General features: G+C 43.6%; 1 protein-coding gene across 6 annotated transcripts in view; it reads left to right on the top strand.

The window, feature by feature from the left end:
- DOP1B (DOP1 leucine zipper like protein B) overlaps positions 1-18609 on the top strand; it is a 107966-nt gene that overhangs the window by 3262 nt on the left and 86095 nt on the right. For all 6 annotated transcript variants that reach the window (XR_014245094.1, XM_082393564.1, XM_082393563.1 and 3 more), the window contains one exon: positions 2822-2986. Coding sequence is in view for 5 of the 6 variants with exons in the window: in XM_082393564.1 (XP_082249690.1) it covers positions 2849-2986 (138 nt within the window). In the remaining variant the exon portion in view is untranslated. The remainder of the gene's footprint in view (positions 1-2821; positions 2987-18609) is intronic.

The following is an 18609-nucleotide window of genomic DNA, read 5'->3' as shown; positions in this document are numbered from 1 at the left end:
TGGGTAAACAATAAGGTCCTACTGTATAACACAGGGAACTATATTCCATATCCTGTAATAAACTATATTGGAAAAGAAAAAAAAAAAAGAGTAGAGGGTTTTTCAAAAACAGTGTTATTGAGGTATAATTTACAGACCATAAGATTCATTCATTGAAATATACTGTTCAGTGATTTTTAGTAAATTTACAGAGGTGTGCAGACATCACCATAATCCAATTTTAGCACATTTCCATTACCCCCCAAAAGATCCCTTGTGCCCATTTGCAGATACTCCCCTGTTCCTACTCCCCACCCTAGGCAACCACTATCTAATCTACTTGCATCTCTACAGATTGGCCTATTCTGGGCATTTCATATAGATGGAATCATACAGTAAGTGGCCTTTTATGACTGGCTTCTTCCACTAAGCTTGTATTTTCCAGGTTCATCCACCCCGTCACATGTTTCAGGACTCTGTTCCTTCTCATTGCTGAATAGCGTGCCATCGTGTGGCTAGACCACGTTTTGTTGATGGACAGTCGAGTGTCTAGTTTGGGATGCACCTGGTTTGAGACACGCGTGCCATATCCGGGTGGAGAAGTCAAGGAAACATTTGCATGAATTTGGGCCTTGCAGGGGGAGGTTCGGGAGGTTATAAATCTGTGGGTCATGAGCATGAAGATGGTATTTGTTAGTTAAAGGAATGGAGAGATCATTGAGGGTAGAGAGAGAGAGAGAAGGCCCAAGCTTGGTGCCTGGGAATGCCAGCATTTGGCAGTCGTGTAGAGGAGGATGGGCCTGCAGAGAAGGTACAGCAGAGATGTCGGCGGGCCAGAGGAGTGTGGGCACACAGGAAGCTGTTTGGAGAAGGAGGAAGTGGCCTGTTGCACAGTCCTCCTGAGAGGTGAATGAGGAAACAGGATCCACTGACGTTGGCAACTTGAAAGTTGTGTTGGCCTTAAGAAGACCACAATGGGCCCAGAGCAATCGGAAAGTGAAGTAGAAGATATCATGGGAGTCTTACAACCTCACTGTGGCCAATAAATGAAAGATTGAGGCTTAAAGATCATGTTGTCCCTGCAGTTTAGTTTCTTCCATCTGTGATATCTGGCTTTTTATTTGACTGACTACATGCAGCTTGGTTAGCCAACTAACTCCAACTCAGCGGATTTAATCATGTCACCATTGCTCCGTATTTCTCTCTCCTTTCAGACCATGTACTAGTGAGATATTACTTAGGTTCATAAATCAAACAGGATTGTGTTTGGTTGTGAGTAACAGAAAACTTGATTGAACGGCGGCTTAAACAAATCAGCTCTTATGTGCAGAAAACAGTAAGTCCAGGGGCAGAGCGTCCAGGGTTGGTATGGCACCTTCTTAAAGCCATCTGGGGCCTCAACTGCTCTGTCCTTCCACTTATGCAGGGAAGTCATGCCTTAAAGATGGCTCTTTCCTCGTGGTTGCAAGATGTGGCTTCAGCTCCAACATCAAACCTTTGTTTCAGGCAGAAAGAAGGGGAAAGGAGGAGGACAACAGGCCAGAAGAGGCCCCACCAGCAGCTTCTACTTGTCCAGCACTGTCCTACGGCCTCCTAGCTGTAAGGGAGGCTGGGAACTAGAGTGCCGCCCTGAGCAAAATGAGGGTCCCCTTAGTGTGGAAAAGGGGGCAGGGAATTTGGTGTGGGTGCCTGCCACACTTTAAATAGATCTTAATCAGACGAAGACTAAAGAAGGGAGGCAAGTGGAAACCCTAAGTCATCACTTTTGAGAAAACACTGGAGTATGGAGCTTGGCGACAAGTCAAGGGAACGATTTGACATTTCCACGCCTTGTGGAGTGCTTTTCAGAGCTGTAAGTTGTTTGAATAGACTGATGGCTTGACCTTCAGATTTTTTTTTTTTAAATGAAGGAGTAAAAACAAAACCTAAGCATGAATTTCTATATGTTATAATGTATAAATGATGGATGTTTTCAAAAAGGCAAATCTGCAGCATCTCACGTTGTTTCCTTTTGTCACATTGAGGATGAAAAGAAAAGGAAATGGTTGCTTTTGGCATCGGGCTCAGGCAGTCGATGTCTCAGGCTTTGCAGTAGCTGCAGTGGTTCATATATAATGAATGCATCTAGCCACAGGAAAAAAAAAAGAAAAAGAAAAAAAGAGTCCATCAAAGAATATACAAGGGCCAGAATAAAACGATGACTGCTTGGGCCCTGGTGTGACACACCTCCGTTCAGACTCCTCACCCAGGGGCATAGAGCTGTCGGGGGCCTGGCAGATAATTGGCACTTAGTAAATGAACAGGCACGCGGTGGGTTTCTGCCACCACTGCTGTCAGACGCTTCACCCTTAGGTCCTTTTTTTCCGCCTGGTTTTCTTGTAGAATATTTACACTCCTCTCTCCGAGTCTAGTTGTAGAGGATTGGATTGCTAAACCAACTGTTCAATTAAGACCATAGATCTGCTTTTCCTTAGGTTTTGTAAATGCCCTGTGCCGGGAGGGACCGCCTGCGCTGAGAATCACCAGTCAGCAACAACGTGCAGTGAGCCACTTTGTGACTTTGTTCCGAGAATTCATTTTGTCCATTGAGTGGAACCCTAGCGTTTTACTTCTTTCTGCTCTGTCCATTTGTCTCCCTCAGAGTCCAGGAGGGCCGGAACCATTTATCTCTTATCTACCATTGTGCCTGGCTCAGCGGCCTTGCTAAATATTTGAGTTGGATCGCCCAGCACGTTTGTGCATAGGAACGTTTGTGGCCGCGTGTCCTCTGGGGCTCTGGGCTGGGAATGCTTTTCATCCTCGAAGAGCTGCCTCATTTGTTTGTTCTCTGATTCCCTCTTAGATACCTTCTCTACTGCGAGAATGTAAGATGGATCCAGAAGAGCAGGAGCTATTGAATGATTACAGATACAGAAATTACTCTTCTGTGATTGAAAAGGCTTTAAGAAATTTTGAGTCCTCCAGCGAATGGGCGGATCTCATATCCTCACTGGGCAAGCTCAACAAGGTATGTGGGGCAGGGAGTGTTTGGATTGCAGGGAGGCAGGGACACAGCTGTTCTTTTATTGTCTCAAGGACTTGTCTTTTTAATATTACACTACATGCTGATTACAGCCATTAGATAAGAAGAACCACCCATAATTCTGTCACCCAGAGTTACCCACTATTAACCTATTGGTGTACGTACGTCCTCTTTCAGCCCTTTTTTTCTGAGCATAGACATATAGTGTGGATATAGTCGATAGAACAGCTGAACAGTCTTTTTTCTCAACAATATTTAGGTCTGAACAAGATAAATTTATAAATTATCCAGTTATTCAAAGATGAATTGTCCTTCGTGTACTGCTTAGGATTTTGATGGCTTTTTCTTCTCCAGTCTACTTTTTTCACCATTTTACTGCAGACTGGTAACTCCTGGAAGAATAAAGGATGAAATAATTATGGAAATCTGCCCAGAAATTGTGCATGTGTTTGGACGAGGGAAAACGGGTTACGTCTAAGAAAACCAAAACCGGTCGCGTGTGGGCTTGACCTCGTGTTCTGTGGATGGGGACGATTGTATTTTTCCATCCTGCCCAGAAGGAGGGTGACACAGTGATGCCCAAGCACTCAGGCGACCACTGTGACCTGTAGGAAGAAGATACCTGGGCTCGAAGAGGCTGTGCCTGGCCCCGTTACTGTCTGGCCAGGGCTCCTGGCTGTGATACCTGACTTTGGAGCCCGAGTGCCATATGGGAGCTGGGAGATGCCCAGCCTCGTCTGGGAGGTCCCCATTCCCCAGGTCACACACACCAGGGGACTCTAACAAACCTCGCTAAAGAGAAAGAATTTGTCCGTTTACCTCTTCAAGGGACCAGGGTGGGGGGAGTGAGACGCGAGCAGCCTGGCCACGGGGGCAGCGCCTGGGCAGCCGTCCAGCACCAACCGCCTGAAGGCAGCTATCAGCACCCACAGATGGCAAAGAGGAGACAGGCAGTTATTACGGGCAGTGGCCGGGAAACTGCACGGTCTCGGCAAAGTGTATTTACAACATGTGAACATCGCGGCTGGTGCTGGCTGGGGTGGAGACGTGTAATAAAACAGCAAATAAGAGCTTGAGAGTGCTTTGGCTGTAGAGCTCTGACTCGGGACTTTTTCTAGCTGAAGATAACATTCACTGTCTTAAACGAAGGTGGGTTGCCTTTTCAGGGGAAAGCGAGAAGTCCTGGAATGGGACTTGGACAGATTCGGGTTCTTTTAGATTAGATGTTTCTCTGTTTTAGTACTTGACTCTCCTGGAATCTAAAAACAGCATACTTTTGGGGAGAGGGGGGTGTGTTCATTATTTTTTTGTTGAGTTAAAATTCATGTAACATAAAATTTACCGTTCAGCCATTTTAAAGTGTACGGTTAAATGGCTTTTAGTACATTCATGATGTGGTGCAGCCATCACCACTATCTAGTTCCAGGACATTTTCACCTCGCCAAAGGAAACCCTCTCCGTTACTCCGCTTCCCCTGTCCCTGGCAACCACTAATCTACTTCCTGTGTCTATGAATATTTCATACAAAAGGATCGGTACAATAACGTCGTATTTTGTGTTGGGCTTCTTTCGCTTAACATGTTTCCAAGGTTCATGCACGTTGTCGTGTGTATCAGTACTTCATTGCTTTTTATGGCCGAATAATGTTCCATTGTATGAATAGACCACATTTTGTTTATCCATTCATCAGTTGGGTTTCTACCTGTTGGCTCTTGTGAATAGTACTGTATGGATATTCATATACAAGTTTTTGTTTGAACACTATTTTCATTTCTTTTGGGTCTATACCTAGGAGTAGAATTACTCAGTCATGTGGTCATTCTATATTGAACTTATTGAGGAACCACCAAACTGTTTTCCTCAGTGACTGCCCCATTTTACATGCCCACCAGCAATGTATGAAGGCTGCAATTTCTTCTCAGTCTCAGTAACACTTATTTTCAGGGTTTTTTTTGATGATAGCTATCCTAGTGGGTGTGAAGTGGTATTTTGTGGTTTTGACTTGCATTTCCCTAATGACTAAAATTTTGAGTATCATTTCATTTACTTATTGGCCATTTGTATATCTTCCTTGGAGAAATTCCTATTCAAGTATTATGTCCATTTTTTAACTATGCTATTTGTCTTTTTCTTGTGATTTGTAAGAGTTCCTTATATCAGTACATTCTGGATACTGGTCCTTTACTGGATATATGATTTGCAGATATTTTTTTCCCATTCTTTAGGCAGTCTTTTCACTTTTTTGATAGTGTCTTTTGATGCATAAAATTTTTAAATTTTTGATGAAGTCCAATTTTTCTGTTTTTTCTTCTGTTGCTTGTACTTTTGGTGAATATCTAAGAAACCATTGCCAAATCCAAGATCATGGAGATTTACCCCTGTGTTTTCTTCTAAGAGTTTTATAGTTTTAATTCTTACATTTAGGTCTTTGATTCGTTTTAATTTGTGTTTTTGTGTTTTGTTTTTTTTGTTTGTTTTTCACAGATGAATATCAAGTATGTAGTAAGGATAAAATTAACTCATAGCACACATGCAATTCAAACATGTAAAATTAAACAATCTACCGTTGGGAAATGCAAACAACATATGTGCCAAAACTTCTAAAAAATACATGATAAACACAATAACCATATTATTGTATATAACCAGAGATATTAGATATCTCTGGGATGGAAGGGGGGTGGGTTTGGGGCAAGTGCATGCATTCTGATGTTCTGGAAACATTTTTTTTTTCTTTAAATTTAATTTTTTATTTTATATTAGAGTATACTTGATTTACAATGTTGCATTAGTTTCAGGTGTATAGCAAAGTGATTCAGTTATACATACACATATGTCCATTCTTTTTTAGATTCTTTTCCCATATAGGTTATTTCAGATTATTGAGTAGAGTTCCCTGTGCTATACAGTAGATCCTTGTTGATTATCTATTTTATATATAGTAGTGTGTATATGTTTATCCCAAACTCCTGATTTATCCCTCCCCCCACCTTTCCCCTTTGGTAACCATAAGTTTGTTTTTGAAGTCTGAGTCTGTTTCTGTTGTGTAATTAAGTTCATTTGTATCATTTTTTTTTAAGATTCCACATATAAGTGATATCATATGATATTTGGCTTTCTCTGTCTGACTTACTTCACTTAGTATGATAATCTCTAGGTCCATCCATGTTGCTGCAAATGGTATTATTTCATTCTTTTTTACAGCTGATATTCCATTGTATATATGTACCACATTTTCTTTATCCATTCCTTTGTCGATGGACATTTAGGTTACTTCCATTGTCTTGCCTATTGTAAATAGTGCTTCAGTGAACATTTCGGTGCATGTATATTTTCTTTTCTTTTTTTTTCTGGCCATGCTGTGTGGCATGCAGGATCTTAGTTCCCCGACCAGGGATCAAACCCGTGCCCCCTGCATTGGAGAGGACAGTCTTAACCACTAGACCGCCAGGGAAGTCCCCCACCCCCTTTTTTTGCATGTACCTTTTCGAATTATGGTTTTCTCAGGGTATATGCCCAGTAGTGGGATTGCTGGGTCGCATGGTAGTTCTATTTTTAGTTTTTTAAGGAACCGCCATACTGTTCTCCATAGTGGCTGTATCAATTTACATTCCCACCAACAGTGCAAGAGGGTTCCCTTTTCTCCACACCCTCTCCAGCATTTATTGTTTGTAGACTTTTTGATGATGGCCATTCTGACTGAGTTAATTTTTGTACATGGTGTGAGGTGGGGCTCCAACGTCATTCTTTTGTGTGGAAATCCAGTTGTTTTGCACGTGCAAAGCCATCTGTTGAAGAGACTGTTCTTTTGAAGGGTCTTGGAATCCCAATTAACTATAGAGAGATGGATTTAATTCTGGACTTTCATTTTTTTCTATTGATTTATATGTTTATCCTTATGCCAATACCACACGTTCTTATTATTGTAGCTTTGTAGTAAGTTTTGAAGTGGGGAAGTAAGAGTCCTTCAACTTTGTTGTTCTTTTTCAGAATTGTTCTGGATTCCTTGAAATTCCATATGAATTTTAGGATCAGCTTGTCAATTTCTGCAAAAAAGCCAACTGGGATTTTGATAGGGATTGCATTGATTCTGTAGATCACTTTGGGGAGTATTGCCATATTAACAATATTGTCTTCTAATCCATGAAGGCAGAATGTCTTTCCATTTATTTAGGAACACGTATATTTTGAGGTAGGTAAAATTATAAACTTGGAAAGTGCAGTTCTTGAGCATTGAGGTATTCTGTGAAACAGGCTTTGTTTCAGTGTATCTGAAAAACTTTCAGGAACGTTTAATCATTTTAACCCAACCCAGGTTATTGAGTACAGTTGAATCTTTCTTTAAGGAGCTTTGAAAGCGTTAGCCATTCATTCTTTCAGTGGCCATCTGAGCGCCTAAAATGTGCCAGTAGGTGCCAGGGTGCAGCAGAGAGCAAAATTGGCAAGACCGTGCCCTCATTCTGGTGGGGATGGGGGAAGCTGGATGATAAAATAGACGAGTTGATAGGTGGTGTTGAGTGCTGTGGGAACCGTGAAGAAGGGAGGGGAGGGTGAGTGTTGCTGAGACGGTGCCGTTGGAACAAGCACAGAGGCTCTGGTGTGTCTGAGGCCAGGGAGGTTGTCACAGAGCAGGCGAGGGATGGGGAGAGTGTAGGAAATGAGGCTGCAGAGGAATGGGGTGGGGAGGACGTCTGATCTTGTTGGTCCTTTAAAGCTGGAGTCTGACAGTGGCCCCTGAGTTGGGGGCGGGTGCCCAGCAGAGTGGCACAGCCTGGCTTCCCTTTTAGGCGCTAGAACCATTTCCAGCTGCTCTACTGGGTGGGGTCGGGCAGAGGCAGGGAGACCATTTAGGAGCTGTTGCTGTAACGTAGGTGGGCCAGCAGGGACGTGTTTGGATTCTGACTGTCCTTTAAAGGCGTTGCTGACAGGCTTTGTTCGCGGAGCGGATGTGGGACATAAGGGGGAAAGAGGAGTCCAGTACGACTTGCAGGTTTCTGCCAGGTTTTTGGCTTGAGAAGCTGAAAGGAAGCGATAGGGAGACTGGGGAGCAGGGGCCCCATGGGCTGGGCGGGGAGACCAGGGGCTCCCGCTGGAAGGTGTTAGTTTGAGCGTCTGGAAGATGTTCCAGTGACTTCCATGGGCTGTGGGATAAGAGTTGTATTGGATGAGTTTAAAAAGACAACTTTTTGTTGTCACCCAGTTCCATGTAACCCCGCTCCTGTGCCCTCTTTGCTCCAGCTTCCTGGCCTCTGCTGCAGTGATTAGGTAATGAGGGTGAGCAGCCCCCTTGATGAATTTGCAAGATGTCAGTGGGATGAGGGTGACACCGTCATCTGTCCCCACCCCCCCAAGCCTTGCCGATGGCAGCTGACATCCGTAGAGAGGGCACTGTGTGCTGAGGACCTGGTGTGCATCCTTGTGGAGACTTACAGCATGTCTTGAGGTTGGACCCGGACTAAGCAACTTGTGCAGGATCACAGCCGGCAAATAGCAGAGGGAGGACCCAGACCCTGTCTGCCGGCCTCCAGCACCGTGCTCTGGAGCAGGACCCCCAGCTGTTTCATGTCAGTACCTGTGGCTCACATAAGGGGTCAGGGATGCACCTCTTTGCTTTCTTCATTAGCCAAACGAGGCAGATCCGATTATTAGCCCCATTTTACTGGTGAAGTTAACTAACTTGCCCCATGTCATATGGCTGCTCGGTGGTTGTTAGGGGTTGAATTGTGTCCTCCAAAATAGACCCGTCCTAACCCCCAGTATCTCAGAGTGTGGCCTTACTTGGAGATCTGATCTTTACAGAGCCAGTCAAGTTAAGACGAGGTCATTATCCAGTATGACTGTATCCTTATAAAAGGGGGAAATTTGGACACAGACACAGACATGCAGAGAGGGAAGACGCCATGAGAGAATGAAGGCAGAGATCCGGGTGATGCAATTAAAAGCCAAGGAATGCCAAGATTGCCAGCAAACTGCCAGAGGCTAGAAGAGCAGTCTGGAGCAGATTGTCCCTCACAGCTTCGGAAGGAACCGGCCCTGCCGACACCTTGATCTCAGACTCCTGGCCTCCATTTCTGTTGTTGTAGGCCTCCCTGCGGGTGGTGCTTTGTTGCAGAAACCCTAGCAAACTGATACAGTGGTAGAACCAACGTATACCGAACACTTAGGTGCTTGGGACCCAGCACTGAATACACGGTTCCTGCTCTCATGGAACATAAGGCTTTGCTGGTAGCAGACAGACAGCGAATAAATACGTGCCGTCGGGTGCTGAATGCTAAGAAGAGAAGTTAACAAGGAGAGCTGGTAGCAAGGAAGGAGGATGGGATGCTAGCTCAGACAGGGACGGCTCTCTGATAATGTGACATTTGAGATTTGAGCAGAGGCCCGGATGCATCAAGCTAGCTGGTGGGGAGGCCATCTGGGGCACGGGCCTGAGTCCAAGGGCAGGGGGCGGGCGTGGCTGGAGAGGAGAGGTGGTAGGGGATGAGGGAGGAGGGGTAGCTAGGGCAGGTCAGCGGCTTTGTCCTGCGGTGGAGGGACGCCACTGAGCTCCCAGGAAGGCTCTGAGCAAGGTGACCCATCGCTGCCTTTCTCAGTAGAGGAATCCCTCTGGCCGATGCGTGGGGAATGAGCCTGATCGCGGGAGGCTGTGGGTGGAGCGGGCAGCCTCAGCACCCGGATCAGAGTTACTGGACGTGGAGGGTGTGGGAAGGTGCTGGAGAGAGCGAGCCTTGATCAGCTTAGCGATCACTTACTTCTGGGAGACTCGCGACTTCTGCATTCAAGGCTACGTGATAGGAGTTGGTGTGAATAAAAAATTTTCTTAAGGCTTTCGTGATGCTTAGACTTCTTGGACTCTTGTGTGGACACAGAAACTCAGTGAGTAAATTAGTGACGAATTAGTAAAAAATGCAAGCAGAAACAGTATCGTGGTGTGCAAAGTTAGGTGCAGTTGTGTTCTAATTAAGGTGGACGATTGCAAGTTATAAAACATAAACTGTATACTCAACAGCAGAAGTGCATCTGGCTCAACTTGACAAGAGAAAACTGAGCCCCAAGAGGTCTTGGTTTGTCAGACTATAGACAGGTTCTAATTGTATTGTTTCTAAAACTTGCTAAACTTTCAGTATCATTTTTAGAATCTTTCTGTATTATGGAAAAGTTTATCTTTTATAGTTTTATGTGTATCAACCTGAATAGGGTAATTTTTGCTTCATTGTTTATCTGAGAGTTCAAGCTGTCACCTTTCACTGATCATTTTTAGATAAATTTTAATCAAATGCATTTGAGCCCTGTGAACCCAACCACTGTACCAAGCCTGGGGTACAACTTTGATTATGGAAATGAAGGATAGTTTATTTAAACTCTGTACATTTAAAAAACCTTAGCACTAAAGCTTCTTTTAAAAAAAAAATCATAATGGTTCTGAATGAACCACGTTTTTTGGGGGGTTTTTTTTGCTGCTTTTATTCAGTATCCCACTATTTCACAGAATGGCCAGATAGCAGGTGACATGAGTAGCAAGGGAAATAGGTCTTGGGTGTTGTTAAGTGTTTCATCTTCTAAAGTCTTAACGCTTAATGACAAGCACCTGCTTTTTAAAGCAGAGCCTCCTTGTTGCGGCATGATGGGAAGAAGGTGGCCGGAGCTCGGAGACCAGGTGAACTGTTCTGGCTCTTTACAGATCAGCTCCAAGACCTCATCTACCTAAAAACTTGATGAGTCTCACCTGGATCCTGATGTTTACCCGAGCCCTGATAACTGCTTCTCTGTTAAATAGCATTAGTTCAGACAAAGCCTCTTTAGTTTGGGGTCTTTGTTAGTTTGCTAGGGCTGCCATAACAAAATACCACAGACTGGGTGACTGAAAGAACAGAAATTGATTTTCTCGAAGGTCTGGGGGCCGGAAGTCCAAGATCAAGGTGTCGGCAGATTTGGTTTCTTCTGAGGCCTCTCTCCTTGGCTTGCCGACAATGGCTGCTTGTCTCTGTGTCCTCTTCTCTTTGTGTGTCTGTGTCCTAATCTCCTCTTCTTAGAAGGCCACCAGTCAGTCATATTGGACACCACCTATATGACCTCATTTTACCTTGGTCACCTCTTTAAGGACCCTGTCTCCAAATACATCCACATTCTGAGGTACCAGGGGTCAGGGTTTCAACATATGAATTTTGGGGACACAGTTCAGCCCATAACAGGGTGTGATAATGAACTGCAATTTGTCTCTCCACATATCAACTGTTTAAAAAGGTTCATTTCTGGTGGAAGCCCAGGTGGCTTTTTGTCACGTGCCTCATGGAAGAGTAGAGCGTTATTTATTTAATCTTTTTTTACTGCCGTGGAGCACGTGAAGAACTTCAGCTCCTGTGTGGGTAGTAATACAAGATGTGCCCAGAACTTCCGAGTCCCTCAGGGCAGCCTTCCCGACTGCCTTAGTGCACTGGGGCTGCTGTAACAATACCACAGCCTGGGGGGCTTATCAACAACAGACATTTATTTCTCACTGTTCTGGAGGCTGAAGTCAAGGTCAAGGTGTAGGCAGATTCAGTGTCTGGTAAGGGCCCTCTTCCTCGTTCACAGCTGGCTGTCTTCGGTCGTGTCCTCACGTGGTGGAAGAGGCAGGGATCCCACTCTCGAGGGCTCCACCCTCATGACCTAATCACCTCCCAAAGGCCCTACCTCCTAAGACCATCACACTGGGGGACACAGACATTTAGACCATGACCCTGATGACTTGTGCCCCACCTGACTGCACCTCAGCAGCTCTGCACCAGCTTCTCTGTGGAGCTGTTTGCGGGGTGTCTTTTAGGGGAGTTCAGCCCTCCAGGTTGGACTTCCCCATCTGTCTCCCTGTGAGGACCCTTGCAGTCCTCCTCCCACTGAGACACAGTCGAAACTGCTGCCCGTGATCCCTGCTGGACCAGACTCTGCTTAGCAAGTGAGCTGGAGTCAGGCCATGAGCCCCTCTCAGCCCACACGATGCCTGCTTCCATCTTGTCAACTCACTTTTGGGCCCCCATCTGGTAGAGAAATGGTGTCTCAGTTTAGGGCATTTATTTTAGTCATTTTCCAGCAACCTATGCTGCTGTCTGGGGTGGTGACCTTGAGGGTAGAAGGTGTCACATAAATGGGGTGTCAGGGTCATATTGGAAAGACATGGGCCTAAATGCCTTCTGAGAAGAGACCAAACTTAAAGGATGCTGTTGGCAATTAGTGACTCCTTTCGCTTGTAAATAAAGTAGATCCTGGACCTCTGCAGGGGAGTGGTGAGCACAGTGGCGGTGTTCTGATCTTCCTGGCCCCGGGGCTTGAGAGGTGCAGCTAATGGAACTCCCGTTCCTAATGCGTGAAGCCTGCCCCATCCTGTGCCACTGTCCTGTCATCCTTCTTTTGGTGGGTGATGCTCTAGGTGGCATCATTGCTTCTTACCCTACCCCAGGTTCTCCGGAAGGAGCTGAGAACTGGCAAGCGCTTTGCTGTTCAGGGTTGAGAGAATGGCCTCACCGTGAGCCACTCAAACACCGTAAGGCTGACATGGTCCTTCTGGAAAAGAGCATTTCTTTTTGCTGAAGGGAGTCTGATAGGCTTCCAATAATTGATAGCTAGGATACTCTATTTATTTTGCATCTGAGCCAAGGATTTTTTTTTTTTTTTTTTTTTTTTTTTTTGCTGGTCTTCCTTTCAGATCTGCTGGAGGGATGGAAATAGTCCAGATCTGGACAGGTGAATTAGTCTTCCAGTAATCTTATGACAAAAGCTCATCTGAAAAAAAAAAATAAGGCTCATCTAGCAGAAGTGAGTTTATGGATAAGGAAAAGGGCAGTGGTTTCCTTGCGTGTTATAAACACTATAAAAAAGCTAAGAAATCAGAAATATCATGTCAGGACTGAACTGTGTCGTCCCCCCCAATCCCCGCCTCAGCCACTAAATGCATACGTCAGAGCACCCCCTAGTGTGACCGTATCTGGAGATAGGGTTTTCAGGAGGTAAGGTGAAATGAAGTCATAAGTGTGGGGTCCTAATCCAATAGGACTGTGGCCTTAGAAGAGCGAGCTCTCTCCCCTCCACATGAGGACACAGCGAGAAGGAACCGTCTACAAACCAGGAGGAGAGCTGAGTCAGTCGGTACCTTGATCTGGGACTTCCAGTCTCCAGAATGGTGAGAAATACATTTCTGTTGTTTAAACCACCCAACCTGTGGTATTTTGTTACGGCAAACTAATACAGAAGGAAATAAGTTTAAGCTGGGCTATTTTTCAAAAAGGACGACTGATTGAACATGAACACCAATATACAAGCTTGCATCTGAGCAGGCATTCCCATTTATTTATCTTTTTAAATGGTCTTCTCTTTTTTCCCTTTTTTTTTACAACTTTGTTGTACAATAAACTACACGTATATAAAGTGTATAATGGATGAGTTCTGACGTGTGGGTATCCCTATGAAACCATCACCATATAAGATAATGAGCATGTATCCGTCACCCCCAGAAGTTTCTTCCTGGCCTTTTGTGGTCCCTCCTCCCTCCCTCCCCCCCTCCCCCATCCCCAGGCAACTGTTGATCTGCTTTCTATCACCATCGACTAGTTTGCATTTTCTAAAATTTTATATAAACAGACTCATACAGTATATACTCTTTTTTTTTTTTCCTGGTCTGCCTTCTTTCGCTCAACCAAGCTATTCTGAGAGCCATCCAAGTCCTATGTATTGATAGTTTTTGCCTTTTTACTACTGAGTAAGATTTTATGGATATACACCATTTATTTATCCATCTGCCTGTTAATGGACATCGAGTTGCTTCCAGTAGGTATATATTTAACTTTAAAAAACTGCCAAATTGTTTTCCAGAGTGTCATTTTACACCACACCAGCAGTTACGAGAACTCCAGTTCTTCCATATTCTTGCCAACACTTGGTACGGGCAGTCTTTTTTTTTAAATTGAAGTATAGTTGATTTCCAATATTTTATTAGTTTCAGGTGTACAGCATAGTGATTCAGTATTTTTACAGATTATACTCCATTAAAAGTTATTACAGGATAATGGCTTTAATTCCCTGAACTGTACAATATATCCTTGTTGCTTATCTATTTTATACATAATAGTTTGTATCTCTTAATCCCATACCCCTAATTTGCCCCTCACCCCTTTCCTCTTCCCTTTGGTAACCACTAGTTTGTTTTCTATATCTGTGAGTCTGTTTCTGTTTTAGGTATACATTCATTTGTATTTTGTTTAGATTCCACATATAAGTGATATCATAACACTTGTCTTTCTCTCTGTCTGACTTATCTCACTAAGAATAATATTCTCTAGGTCCATCCACATTGCTGCAAATGGCAGAATTTCATTCTTTTTTACAGTTGAGTAATATTCCATTGTGTGTATATATGTGTATATATCATTGTGTGTATATATGTGTGTGTATGTATATATATATATATATATATATATATATATACATACACACACCACATCTTCTGTATCCATTCGTCTGTTAATGGGCATTTAGGTTGCTTCTATGTCTTGGCTGTTGTAGACAGTGCTGCTGTGAACATTGGGGTGCATGTATCTTTTCAAATAAGTGTTTTCATTTTTTCCAGCTATATACTCAGGAGTAGAATTGCTGGATCATATGGTAACTCTGTTTTTAGTTTTAGTTTAGGGACCTCCACACTGTTTTCCATAGTGGCTGCACCAACTTGCATTCCCACCAACAATATATGAGGGTTCCCTTTTCTCCACATCCTAGCTAGCATTTATTTGTAAACTTTTTGATGATAGCCACTCTAACAGGTATAAGGTGATACCTCATTGTGGTTTTGATTTGAATTTCTCTAATAATTAGCGATGTTGAGCATCTTTTCGTGTGCCTGTTAGCCATCTGTATGTTTTCTTTGGAAAAATGTCTGTTGAGGTCTTCTGCCTGTTTTTTTGATTGGGTTGTTTGTGGGTTTGTGTTGGGTTTTTTTGTTTGTTTTTGTTTTTTTGATATTGAGTTGTCTGAGCTCTTTGTATATTTTGGATATTAACCTCTTTTCAGTGATATCATTTCCAAATATTTTCTCCCATTCTGTAGGTTGTCTTTTTGTTTTGTTGATGGTTTCCTTTGCTGTGCAAAAGCTTTTAAGTTTAATTATGTCCCACTTGTTTATTTTTGCTTTTATTTCTTTTGCCTTAGGAGGCAGATCCAGAAAAATATTGGTATGATTTATGGCAGAGTGTTCTGCCTATGTTCTCTTCTAAGAGTTTTACAGTTTCAGGTCTTTACATTTAATCCATTTTGGTCTTTAATCAATTTTGAGTTTATTTTTGTATATAGTGTGAGGTAATATTCTAATCTCATTGTTTTACATGTGGCTGTCCAGTTTTCCCAGCAACACTTATTGAAGAGACTGTCTTTTCTTCATTGTATATTCTTGCCTTCTTTGTCATAGATGAATTGACCATAGGTGCGTGGGTCTATTTCTTGCCCCTTTATTCTGTTCCATTGATCTGTGTGTCTGTTTTTGTGCCAGTACTATGCTGCTTTGATTACTGTAGCTTTGTGGTATAGTCTGAAGTCTGGGAGGGTGATTCCTCCAGCTTTGTTCTTTTTTTCTCAGGATTGCTCTGGCAATTCAGGGTCTTTGTGGTTCCATATGAACTTTAGGATTATTTGTTCTAGTTCTGTGAAAAATGTCCTGGGTAACTTGATAGGGATCACATTCAATCTGTGGATTGCTTTGGGTAGTATGGCCATTTTCACAATATTAATTCTTCCAATCCAAGAACACGTGTTACAGCAGTCTTTTCATTTCTGCCATCTTAGTGTAGTAGTATCTCCCTATGGCTTTTGCATTTCCCAAATAATTAATGATCAGAAAGTTAGTTCAGGGGACTTCCTTGGTTGGTCCAGTGGGTAGGACTGTACACTCCCAATGCAGGGGACCCGGGTTTGATCCCTGGTCGGAGAACTAGATCCCATATGCATGCTGCAACTAGGAGATCCTGCGTGCCGCAACTAAAGATTCTGTATGCTGCAACGAAGATCTGGCACAGCTGAAATAAATAAATATTTAAAAAAGAAAAAGAAAAAAGAAAGTTCATGATCATCGTAAATTTGTTTTGTTTTGTTTTTTTAAATTATTTTTTGGCTGCATTGGGTCTTCATTGCTGTGTGTAGGCTTTCTAGTTGCGGCTAGCGGGGGCTACTCTTTGTTGCGGTGCGCGGGCTTCTCATTGCGGTGGCTTCTCTTGTTGCGCAGCATGGGTTCTAGGCACGTGGGCTTCAGTAATTGTGGCACGTGGGCTCAGTAGTTGTGGCTCGTGGGCTCTAGAGCGCAGGCTCAGTAGTTGTGGCTCACAGGCTTCGTTGCTCCATGGCATGTGGGATCTTCCCAGACCAGGGCTCGAACCTGTGTCCCCTGCATTGGCAGATGGATTCTTAACCACTGCACCATCAGGGAAGCCCTGTAAATTTGTTTTAATCCTATGGAAATACAACACAAAGAGAGCTCTGAGAATCTGCACTGTTTCTTTGTATGTAATAGCAAAAAAAATTGGAAATGACCACCCTCAGTAGGGGAGTGGCAGTAGGATAAGACATGACACAACAGCATCCAACTGTAGTTACTAACACGAAAGATGCTCACAGTAAAGTAAGGGGGCAAAAAAAGACAGGTCGAACTGTTCATGTATAGCGGTGTTGTGTGTGTGTGTTTGTGTGTGTGCGTGTGTGTTTATGTAAAAGAAGAAAGGAGTGAAGGGGGATTGTATAGGAGTGGACAAGATCTAGAAGCCCTTTGTTGTTGGCCTAGTTTACTTCCAGTTTTTCATAATTCTAAAGGAGGCTCTAATGAGCATCTTTCTGCCTGTGGCTATTTTTGTAAGGTATGTCTCCCATGGTGGAGCTGCTGTGTCAGTGAACGTAGAGTTAAATCTTTGGGCACACAGCTTTATTTTGTGTGGACTTTATTTTGCTGCACTAATTAAATTGTCTGCACGGTGCCAGAGCCACACCTTTCAGCTGCTGTGTTTACATCTTTATCTGGCAGGACCGTGTTCTCCACCCCAGCCTAACCACTCTTCTATTCCAGAATTTTTCTACCATTCCCAGGTGGTCTTCTTCCAGATGAACTTTAGAATCATTTGCAAAATTTTTAAAAACTCTTATGGGGGTTGGTTGGTATAGGTAACAGTTATTGTACATTTCAAGGAAAAGCAACGTCTTCACACAGTTGGGCTCTCCTCCCACAGGGAAATGTGGTGGTCTCTTCATTGATTAAAAAGCATTCACTTAGGTTCCTAAGCATTGAATTGTTCTTCTTATATAAGTCCTTCTTGTGTCTTAAATATATTAGGATTTATACATGTATTTCTGCTGTTATCAATGGGGTTATTTTCCACTATATGTTTTAACTGGTTGTTGCCATGTAGGAAACTATCAATTTATAGAATTTGGAAACCAGCCAACCTAGTGAATTTATTTCTAAGTTTTTTCAGCTAATTGTGTTGAGTTCTTTGGGTAGACAGGTGTACATATCATCAACCAGCCCTGAGTTTGTGTTTTTTCCCAGTGTTTTGTTAGCATTTTCTGGAACAAGGTTAAATAATAATGATACTATCAGTGTATCAGTAACAGTAACGTTAGCTGCTGTAACAAAGAAGTCCAAAAATTCAGTGCCACCATAAGACTGAAGTTTCTCGCTCATGAATCAGTTCTGCTTGCTGGTCCAGGTTGGGCAGCTCTCTTCCATATGGTCATTCCAGAGACTCAAGCCAGGGACTCTGCCATCTTTAACATGTGCCTTCCAGAGTTGCTCTATTCACTGCCGCTCTGTCCCACAGGAAGGAGGAAGAGCATGTAGGTGCACGCTTAGACCTTAATGGCACATGTTACTTCCACTCATATCTTCAAGGGAGAAAAATATCAGCTGGTCCAGCAGCCCTGGCCCAGCTGTACCCTTTAGCACAGGAGGGGACTTGGTTTAGGTGGGCGGTCCCCATCCCTGCTCCTACCTGGCGTGCACTAATCTTAATGGGAGTGCCTCAGCCCTGCAGATCCATTGTATTGCTTGTCTCATCAAGGATCAGCTTGTTCCTTATTTACTAACCTTAATAACTTCTTATCTTTATATGACAAGAAATATATGTCATTTCACTACCTGATCAGTTTGTAAGGTATTAATTGTGTTTTTCCCAAGCAGCACAGTTCTGCCTTACATTTTACTCATGTGCTTTTGGTGATTATTATCTGGCTTAAGCCAGATTCTCCCAATGCCTGAGATATGTCTTGGAAGTAAATTTGTTGGAAGGTGTGCTGATTCAGATGTTGTGGGGTGAAGGAAGGAACACCGAGCTTGGGGGCAGAGCACCAGGGTTCATGGTCAGACTCACCACTTCTCAGCTTGGGGCAGACGTGCTGGTTGCCACCCACTCACCCCCTCTTCCTTCTTGTCAAATGAACCCAGGTATGTTTAGGGGTCAGGTGGTAAAGTGCTACAGGGTGGTAGCCCCCATCTTCCAGCCCCAGTGGTGAATATTATTGTTTGAGGACTTAATCCTAGTTGTTCTATTTTCCTTTAGACACAGGCACATGACCTTCTCTGACCATGAGATGTGGCCAGCCGGCTT

Source organism: Balaenoptera borealis (assembly GCF_965194805.1).
Source record: "Balaenoptera borealis genome assembly, chromosome: 5".
Lineage (NCBI taxonomy): Eukaryota > Metazoa > Chordata > Mammalia > Artiodactyla > Balaenopteridae > Balaenoptera > Balaenoptera borealis.
The sequence above is the reverse complement of the archived record's forward strand: the minus strand, read 5'-3'. Positions and strand labels throughout refer to the sequence as shown.